This window comes from Silurus aristotelis (genome assembly GCF_946808225.1).
Source record: "Silurus aristotelis genome assembly, chromosome: 2".
Taxonomy (NCBI): Eukaryota; Metazoa; Chordata; class Actinopteri; order Siluriformes; family Siluridae; genus Silurus; species Silurus aristotelis.
In genome coordinates, this window is record NC_139575.1 from 5,019,996 (window position 1) to 5,030,677 (window position 10,682).

Below are 10,682 nucleotides of genomic sequence, written 5' to 3' on the forward strand. Positions count from 1 at the left end.
CACAGCGAAATAATGACGAGAAGAACGTAAGATCTGTGCCTTAACTCCACCTCCTGACTTTACATAACATCTGTTCCTTATACGTAGCCAAATCCACAGTGTATCATGACTCCATGGGTGCGTTTTTCTTCTCTATGCTTCTCCAAAGCCAAGAACGTGATTACACTAATAGAGGATTTGGAAATACTTTGGTAGCTTTGTGTGCATGTGGACTGGTCTAGGTATTTTTTAATTTCTATAGTAGTGAGAAGACAGTAATTACAAATCATGTATTTAAAAAAGAAATAAATAAATACATAGGAGATCTTTTAACGCTTAAATTAAAGCTAATCAATCGAATACACACATTTTGGGTAATTTTCTGAGAGCACAACATTGACCATTCAAGTTTCCAAGCTTTACTTTCACTCCTTCATGTTTTTATGTTTACAGGATGCAGAAGCTGAAAAACCAGGACTCCTCAGCTCCAGTGGTAGATATACAGTTTTCACCTTTCTTCATAAATCTCTCATATGTACGGAGTAAAATTTTGGGGCCATGCTGTTAAAGGAAAATAATCAATAACTGAGTGGTGTGTTGATGCAGAGGCACAGTTACCACACCAAAGTTACATTTCCCTTGTAACAGAATGTCCTAAACTTATTCCTCTTACAGAGCCTGTTCTTTCCGTTTCTATGCAACAAACTCGATCAAAAAGCAAAAGCGGACAAAAATTGGACATTGAATGACTGTAAGAAATTCTGTGGACAGATGAGTCCAATTTGGACATATTTACAGTGGAACAGAAAAACTTGTGTTTCCTTTTGAGAAAAATTTTAAATTTTATTGCTGAAACTACATACAAGTGTGTAAACTAAACCCATTTAGTGCATTCAATTGGCATATTACATCAAAATGCAAATACAAATATATACATCAATAAAATCATAAAAGGTAAATGTGTCGTACAGTGTTTTCTGTATGTTTTAGTTTGAAATGATCCCAAACTTTCTGGAAACTTTCTGTCGTTTTTCCTCGCTCCGAATCTTCTCCTCACCCATTGCTGTTTTACTCTCCGTTCCTCAATTTTTTCATTCTGCAGCGTCTTTTGTGTTGTATGGAAGCCCATTTCCGCCACATAAAACAAAAAAGTTGACCTAATTCAGTTTTTTTCTCACACAATTCCAACGTTTTTTTCTCGCGCAGTTTTTACTCTATTTGTCGCAATTCCAACTGAATACAATTGATTTCATTTTCAATGTGTAAAGTTTTCCGGCAGGACAACTTTACGCTGCCCGATTGGCTAAAAAAAAATTTGGAATTGCGAGAAATAAAGTTCAGTTGCGAGGAAAAAAGTCAGAATTGAAATAAAAATCTTTAAATTGCGAGAAATTAAGTCGGAATTGTTAGAAAAAATTGAAGTGTGAGGAAAAAAAGTTGGAATTAGGCAAACAGTTTTTTTTTTATGTGCTGGAAAATGGCTTCCATAGTGTTTACCTGTCCAGAGCGCTCCAGTGATTAGTGGGTGGTGCGTCAGTAAAAGTGGTCCGTGGGGAAACACAGTGCTGTGTGTGTAGTTAAATGGACTAAATGAAGCATTAAAGCAAATAATTTGCCTCGATGCATTTTTGTATTCGAATTACTCGAGAAATCGTTTCAACCCTACAAAACCAATGATCTGGAGCTGCACTTCTGTCCAAGGTGCAATTAATCAACACCTTCTGACCAATCAGCAGAGAAACCAACAGCTCTGTGGTATGAATTGTAGTATGACAGCTTATATACAGTATGTGTGTCAAAATCAGTAAAACAGAACAACTAATATATAATAGTAATAATGTTTGTGGATACTTGTGTCATTTCCTGTTCTCTTATGTACATTCTCCCTTTTCGACAGATGCACCAGCAAATAAATCAGTCCCAACCAAAACACAGTAGGTTTCACCCATAATCTTATTTATACAATTTCTCCAAGTGTGTTTATTGCTGACACACACACACACACACACACACACACTGCAGGCCATTGTTTTTCCAGCATTTATTTTTAAAATTAAATGTATAAATTCTCATGTCTTAGTAGCAGAGCTACTATCGTGGATTGATTTCCTATTAGAGCACGTCATGACACGTGATATTCCCCATACACACAAAGAACAAAAATCGGAATACCTTTTTCTATCTCGTAAAAGTCATCACGTTCTGTTTTTATCCATTTATATTTGCATTTGATGCGGAACATATGTGAAAAAAGTTTCTGTTATCATTTATGAAATAGCAAGAAGTTCCAGTCTACATATTAGAGGTTTAGATGTTCTAGTTCAAGTAAATGGAAAATGTAATTCTACCATATCTCAAAACGTTCTACAATACAATTGTGTCCCTCGAGGTTTGAATCATATAAGGATGAAAAATTCAGCTGTCCCAATACTTTTATCTATATAATATAGCCATATATTTATTTTTCATGATATATTTAATTTATAATGTATATGTACTTGACTTTTTTACTGTAAATTTGTTAATTGGGACTCTGGGATGAATAAAACCATCCATCCATCCATCCATCCATCCATCCATCCATCCATCCATCCATCCATCTATCTGATTATCCATCTATCTATCTATCTATCTATCTATCTATCTATCTATCTATCTATCTATCTATCTATCTATCTATCTATCTATCTATCTATCTATCTATCTATCTATCTATCTATCTATCCATCCATCCATCCATCCATCCATCCATCCATCCATCCATCCATCCAATCATCCATCTATCTATCCATCCATCCATCCACTCATCCATCCATCCATCCATCTATCCAATCATCCATCCATCCATCCATCCATCCATCCATCCATCCAGGCATTCATTCATCCATCACTAATAACCAAATATATTAATATAGGCCTGTGATTATTTTTAGTTTTTTATATAAAATTAATTCATCGTCTGTGTTTTAAAATACGGAGGTCTGTTTGTGTTTTAGTTGTCTAGAAATATCTCGATTGGTTTATTGCCCTTTTTAGTTTTTTGTGTATGCCCCTCCCATTTATAATCCTTTTTTTTTCTCCTCTTTGTTTCGTTCTGGGTTTTAAAAAAAGGTCCACATGATTATAAATAATAAGAATTTTTATTTTATTTTTAAGAATGATTTAAATACTCATTAAAAATAGTATTCAACTTGCACATTCTATTTCTTTTTTACAATTGTTCGTTGCCTCCGAATTATGGTTGTGTATGATTTTGATGTTTTTTTTTATACGTACCCCATTAAGGGCTCAGAAACCCAAACCGAGCACGTGGTCACAGGGACAACAGCCATCAGAGATCACTGATAGAAGACGTGACAAAGGAAATGTGGACAGGTGAGATATATTGTTGGATCATTTTTTTTTTTAAGAAACAGAAGAAACAGCCTTTTTCTCTGTATTGTTTTATCAGTTTGTCTGTTTTGCACTGGAGCTGCAAATCTCAGTTATGCTATGGAAGTCTAATCGTACCCAAAATCTTTAAGTAAATATCTATCTAAGTATGTACCTACAGTAGTACTTTAGTGATGTCTTGTAGGCTTTCTTGTGGTTTTGGACACCCTGAGACTTTAAGCTACACTTCTGGGCAAAAAATTGGGCAAAAGGTAAATAATGATGTAAAATTTAGCAATGTGGGTTCACGTTGATTACAATTATTGATTACAGTTTCTACACTGAATAGAACTGTTCCAATAGAACCATGAAATCGTTTTTTTCCTGAAATCCACTGTGTCTTTTTTAATTTATTTGAATTTTTTAATTAGGACACCCTGAGACTTATACTATATCCTGGGCAAAAATAAAACTGCCCCAAAGGGCAGAATATAACAGTTGTAATGGTCTTAACAACAAATCATTAGTCAGAAAATGACTTTGGCTCATTTATAGATAAAATAGGAAATATAGGCAAAAATAAAAATTCACCGTTTTTTTGTACACAAATGGGGAATGTGAAATACACCTATGTGGGTTCTCGCAGTACAGTGAGCGTGGCGCAGGAGAACCCTGGGACGTTGGCATTTGTGTGGAACCAGTGCGAGATTGTTCAGTGTTGTGCAACAGGCATTCCCTGTATAAGGAAGGTGATAGTGTAAGTGTTACACAAAGGAAATTTTGCCATCGTTATCGGTTAGGACGTCAATATTTGTGTCTACTAAATAAATATAAATGATTAAACTTTCTGAGATCATGTTAGGAGGAAACCTTAAAAGGACCATGGAAAAAAAGAGGGTTATACTTGTCACGTGTACAGTACAGCACAGTGAAATTCTTCCTGCATATATTCAAGCTTTTTAGAAAACTGGATCAGAGCATAGGGTCAGCCATTATAGAGCAACCCTGGAGCACAGAGGGTTGAGGGCCTTGGTCAAGGGCTCAACATCGGCATCTAAGGGACCCATGTTTTTCCTTGTCTTTGAGGACCCCATTCTTATCATGTTGACTGGCCCCCACCGGATATTGAGGTTTTAAAATAAAAATGATTCCAACCATCTATTTTTGCTTTGTGACTCATAAACAACATGAACAGAATTTGTTTTATAAATAAATAAATAAAACTTGTTCATGAGGAAAAATACCGAAGAACCTTATTTTGTAGATGAATACTGGATTGTTATCAATTTATCCAAGATCCAGATTAGTTTTAAATATTAGTACTTAAATGTGTACATGTGGACTGTTTATGAATAGTTTAGCTAGTTAGCTTTTTAAAATAAAACATAATGATAATTCGAAAGGTTTAGATGGAATATACAGTATCTGATAGCAGGACTATGGTGCACTTCTGAGTTTTCATGTTCATGTAGTGTCTGTTTTTATATTGTAATTCATGTCCTGTCTTCTCCCCTTGTCTTGCTAGTGGTTGTTTTCGTCATGTGACTTATTGCAGTCGCTTGTTTTGAATCTAATCATTGACTGCTTTGTGTATTTATACCCCACTTTCCATTTGCAAAATAATGTTCAGTGTATTTCCTTGTTTTTCTGTTGGTTGGTTGTCGCTCCCTGACCAGGGTCTGGTTTCTGTTTACAACTTTGGATCACAGTTTGGATTTTTGCATCTGTCTCAACCCCTCGTCACTCCCATTAGATGACAAACAGACTAAACATAATAATAAACATCTTTAATCAACAAACACTAAATTCCAGACAGATTGTGTTTCCCACCATGTTTTTCCACACTCTGGAATTGGTTGCATCTGCTGAACAGATTTATGGTCAATAAAATAAGGATGTTTTTATTTTCTGTAACTTTATATACATATATATTTAATTTAGGGTCACGCTGAATCCAGATCTTGTCTCAGAGCTGGAGAGCAGCTTTAAAAAGACTAACATCAACCACACGATATCAAGGTATGTTGAATGCCATAGAAATGATTTAAAGCATGACTGTTGTTTTTGTAAAATAAAAAGGTGTATAATATTAACAGCTATTATTTATTATATAAGTGCTATCAGTAATATTATTTCTTTGCAGTATAATATATAATAAGTACTGAATTTATACAACCCCAATGGAACACTGTATAAAATGAAATGATTTGTAAATCTCATAAACAATAGAACAAGTTAAATGTTAAAATAAGGCCATTTTGAACACGTTGAACATTCTGCAACACGTCAAAAAATGTCTGGAAGTAGTAATTAAAAAGGATGGTTGTATATAAATAGTGTATCTTAGAGCGGCAGAGTCTGTCAGAAGTAAAGATGGGCAGAACTTCACCAATCTGTGAAATATCTTCAAATTGTATAAATTGTCTACAATTTTAGAATAATATTCATCTACATAAACAGGTAAATATATCATCATTGCCAGTACATAATATCATCAACATTTTCAAAGAAGCTGAAGGAATCTCTGTCCAAGAGCAAAAATCTATATTGGATGCCCATGATCTTCAGGCCCTCAGATGGCACTGCATTTAAAACAGTCATGATTCTGTAATGGAAACCACTGCATGGGCTCATTAACACCTCCAGAACTCATTGTCTGTGAATACAGACAATCCATAAACGCAGTTTTAATCTTTATCATGCAAAGAGGAAAGCATGCATGAACATGATCCAGAAATTCCAATATTGACTGAGGGCCAAAGTGGAAAACTGTTCTGTGGTCAGACAAATAAAAAAAAAATTTTTTTTTTGGAAACCATGGACACCCCATCGTCCGGACTAAAGAAGAAAAGGACTATCTGGCTTGTTATCGGCGCTTAGTTAAAAAAGTCGCATCTCTGATTGTGTGCCTGTGAAATGTGTCGCTTGCACATTTGGAAAGGCTTTAGAGCAACAAATGCTGCCATCCAGAACTTGTCTTTTTTCGTCTATTACAGTAGTAGTAGAAGAATCCTGCAGTTTAGACCTTGCACCATTTGGCGCATTATAAAACGAAAAATACAACAAAGAAAACCCAGGACTGTTTAGCAGCTAGAATCCTGTATCAGAGATATATGGGACAGCGTTCCTCAACCAAAACTTAAGCGACTGGTCTCCTCAGTTCCAAGATGTATACGGAAAGAAGACCTGATGCTACACAGTGGTAAACATGGGCCTGTCCTTACTTTTTTAAAACAAATCAAATTCCAAATGACTTTAGTTTTTCTTTAAAATTTTGGATATATTCTCAGTATGTTTTTTGGTTTGTTAAATTGTGAATGGAATAAGGCTTTATGAGATTTGCAAATCATCGCAATCTGTTTTTATTTTACATTTTACACAGTGTCACAACTTTTTTGGAATTGGGGCTTGTATTATATTGTATAGCATATCTGAGACTATGATGCCCATCACCTAATTAAATCTATTTATATATTCCATAAAGCTCAGTTTTTTTGTGCCTGGCTGTATTCGGTATGTTGTGTCTCGCACGGAGGAGAAATAGCACGATGCGTTCCTGTCTCTTCTCATGTATGTGCAGTGTTTTATGTAGCGTGGCTGCCGACGGCACTCATTCTTAACTCTATACCATTCTTAACTCTCTTGATAACTCTATACCAGAAGTGAGAAGCAGGCTGGTTTACAGGCTTCAGCACCAGCAGACATGATGATGCACAGACAAAAAAGATCACCAAAACACTCTGCTCCTGGTGGTACAGGTATTTAAACCCATTTTACTCTGTCATACCTAGACGGTGAGCATTTAGGTACACAAAGAACACATTTTTACTAAAAACACTTTTCAGCTCTCAGTTTTTATTTGGTTGCTTGATTTTCTGTAACAGCAGATCTGAGTTGTGTCATTTCCTGGTTTCCTTTTAATGCAATTGTGTTGGTTTCTATAGTAAGTAACTATACGTCTCGTTTTTGCAGAAGAGAAAACTGGAAGTTCAGAGTGTGCGCATGAACCTGTAGTCCAGGTGCCCCAAAACGTGGCAGTACCAAAGTGTGGAACTGGCCAAAGCCAAAACGAGGCAAGGAGCAATGATGAAGAAAAGTATGAAGAAGAGGAAACTGCTGATTTCCAGGCTCCCATCGAGCTGCTTGCAGAGGTCAGACACGTGTATACTTGCTGTCTACATTAGCTTTACCCATTGTAAGAAGCTGATGACTGAAGTGTGTGTTGTGTGTTTTGTGTGTATGTTCACTTTTAGTTCCTAAAGGCGGTAATGGAAAAGAAGTACACACTCGCCCAGAAACTCTGCCGAATGAGTGAGTGTGACTGCATGTTTATCACATGAGATTATCCGAGATTGTTTGTTTTGTTAATGTCAGTTACGGTAAAGGGGATGTGGCCTCTGTATTTATTATTTCTAGTGAAGTAGGTGTGGCCTCTGTGTCAGTCACAGTAAAGGAGGTGTGGCCTCTATATCAGTTACAGTAAATTAGGTGTGCCCTTGGTGTTTGGCATTCCCAGTAAAGAAGGTCTGGCCTTTGTGTGTTTGTAATTCCCAGTGAAGGAGCTGTGTCTGTTATATATTTTACAAGAAAGACGGCGTGGCCTCTATATTTTCCAGTCATTGTGAAGGAAGTTTGGCTTCAGTTTGTTATTTCCTGTTAAGTGGTTGTTGCCTCGGTGTGGTTCTTTGTGACGGATCTGTGGCTTTAATGTAGGAGGTGTGGCCTCAATGTAATTCTAAGTGAAAGAGGTGTGGCTTCAGTGTTGGTCATTCATAGTAAAGGAAGTGTGGTCTCAGTGAAAGTATGTGGTCTCAGTGAAGAAGATGTGGCCTTAGGAAAGGAGGTGTGGCCTCAGTGTTGGTCATTCTCAGTAAAGTGTGACCTTTATGTCATTCTCAGTGAGGAAAGTGTGTACACAGTGAAGGAGGTGTTGCCTCTGGGTCATTCTTAATGAAGGAGGTGTGGCTTTAGTGAAGGCGATGTGGCCTCTGTGTTATTCTTATTGAAGGAGGTGTGGCCTCAGTGTTTGTCATTCTCAGTAAAGGTGTGGCCTTTGTGTTGCTCTAAGTGAAGGAGGTGTGATCTCAGTGTTTGTCATTCTCAGTGAAGTGTGGCCTCTGTGTCATTCTCAGTAAAGGAGGTGTGGCCTCTGCAAAGGAGGCATGGCTTCTGTGTAAGTCTCAGTGAATAAGGTGTGTCCTCTGTGTTTGTCATTTTCAGTGAGGAAAGTGTGTACACAGTGAAGGAGGTGTGGCCTTGGTGTTTGTTATTCTCAGTGAAGGTGTGGCCTCTGTGTCATTTTCAGTGAAGGTGGTGTGACCTTTGTGTTTTTCATTCTAAGTGAAGGAGGTGTAGCCACAATGATGGAGCTGTGGCCTTTTTGTTATTCTCAGTAAAAGAGGTGTGGCCTCAGTGATGGAGGTGTGGCCTCAGTGTTTGTCATTCTCAGTGAAGAAGCTGTAGCATTTTTCATGTCAAGTACAGAGACCACACCTCTTCACTGTGACTAAGTCATTTTTTTTGCTTGTTCAGGTTTGATTATTTTAGTTAATAAAAAATTATTTTAGGCAGTAAATGTGCACATTGATCAAACAGTAACTCCGTTTTATTGCATTATTTTATGTTTCCTTTGACCAAAGTAATCTCACACACTTTTCTGCATTCTTTTTGTTTTGTTTCCTTTTTATTGTCTTTTAGTTCTTATTTATGAACCAGACAACCCCGAGGCCAAAAGCTTTCTCCCTCTAATTGAAGAGAGACTACTGATAGGTGAGCCAATGCTATACATGTATTTCTGTCAGCTTCACGCTCTTCTTTTTGTGGCCTCTAAATGTATCCAGGTAAAGACAGCATTATAGATCAGATTCTGTTTATAGTCCCTAAAACAACAACATAGTAAATGACTAAGTTATATTAGTTCAATTATTAAAATATAAAATATATTATTGGATGTTTAACACATCATGTTCTTTCATAGTTTGGATGTTTTCATTATTAATGTGCAGTGTTGAAAATAATAAAAAGATAAACACTGAAGGAAAAGGTGTGTCCTAACTGGTACTCTGTATATAGACCTGTACATATGTATGTACACACTATATAGACAAATGTTTGTGGACACCTGACCATAAGATTGGTATATATATCTTTTTGAGCATGCCATTCCACAATTAGTCCCCAGTTGCTGTTATAATAACCTCCATTAAAGATGTTAAGATGCCACATCAAGTTCCACTAGATTTTAAAGTGGTGATTTGTGATCATTCAGCTACAAGGGTGTTAGTATAGTCATGCCTTCAGCCTTCCATTAAGTTAAGTTCAGAGTTCTATAGCAGGCCACTCAAGATCTTCTACTGCAACCCAAGTAAAGCATATCATCATGGTCCTGGCTTTGCTGGAACAGGTTTTGGTTTCCAAGTTCCAGTGAAGGAAAAATGTTATACTATTTAATGCATCCAAAGACATTCTAAGAAAAGCTTTTGATATACAGGAACATCAGCTGTGTGTGTGTGTGTGTGTGTGTGTGTGTGTGTGTGTGGGTGTGTGCGCCATCACTTTCAGAAGAAGCACAGGAAGGCCTTAGCAGTGATGAAAACACATCTGATGATGATGATGATGATGATGATGAAGAAAGCAGCAGTGGAAGTGAAGATGATGATGATGATGATACAGACACAGGTACTGATTCTGATGGAGAGAACATCTGCTCATCATCTGACACAGAGGAGGATAGCCAGCGATGAAGAGCATCTTCTCAGCATCTTTCCAAACCAGTTGCAGCTCTTCCTTTTTTTTTTTACTGGATTTTGCTGCACATGTGAGATTAATGCATGTCCAGCGCTGCTCCTTTCGATTTCAGAATGACTTTATTACATTATATCCTTTCTATTTTAACATTTCTCTTAGCTGTTAGAGTACAAATAAATTGTGTATATATATATATATATATATATATATATATATATATATATATATATATATATATATATATATATATAGTATGGCTTTAATCTTTTTTAAATTAAACAGCAACCAAATAAATTTAAATTTATATATATATATATACGTATATACAATATATATATATTTTTTTTTATAGAAATGCTAACATCAGTGCTCTTATTAATGTTCACTTAAAGTGGATAATTTAGGAAACATAAAGATTTTGTTCCTTGTAAAAAAGGTAAAAAAAAAAGTAGTGCTGTGAGTGCTAAGCAGTGACAGACCATGAGTTTTACACCTTCAGTGGTGTCCTACCTAAAACAATCCACTTCTAAATGCCATCATTATGACGCCCTGGCTATACAAACTATCAATATTAGAGAGAAACA

At 36.2% G+C, this 10,682-nt stretch overlaps 1 protein-coding gene across 3 annotated transcripts in view; it reads left to right on the plus strand.

Moving 5' to 3' along the window:
* The window catches only part of erich2 (glutamate-rich 2), an 11,603-nt gene extending 1,343 nt beyond the window's left edge, over positions 1-10,260 (plus strand). The window contains exons 1-10 of one of the 3 annotated variants that reach the window (XM_083564348.1): positions 1-26; positions 433-472; positions 1,877-1,913; positions 3,265-3,354; positions 5,293-5,370; positions 7,012-7,109; positions 7,324-7,502; positions 7,605-7,662; positions 9,049-9,120; positions 9,916-10,260. The exon at positions 1-26 is cut by the window's left edge and continues 220 nt beyond it. In XM_083564348.1, the coding sequence (XP_083420474.1) occupies positions 1-26; positions 433-472; positions 1,877-1,913; positions 3,265-3,354; positions 5,293-5,370; positions 7,012-7,109; positions 7,324-7,502; positions 7,605-7,662; positions 9,049-9,120; positions 9,916-10,094 (857 nt within the window). In that variant the 3' untranslated portion in view covers positions 10,095-10,260. Of the gene's footprint in view, positions 27-432; positions 473-1,876; positions 1,914-3,264; positions 3,355-5,292; positions 5,371-7,011; positions 7,110-7,323; positions 7,503-7,604; positions 7,663-9,048; positions 9,121-9,912 lie in introns of all 3 variants that reach the window. The other 2 variants (XM_083564346.1, XM_083564347.1) reach the window with 2 other exon arrangements.
* Positions 10,261-10,682: the final 422 nt, after the last annotated feature.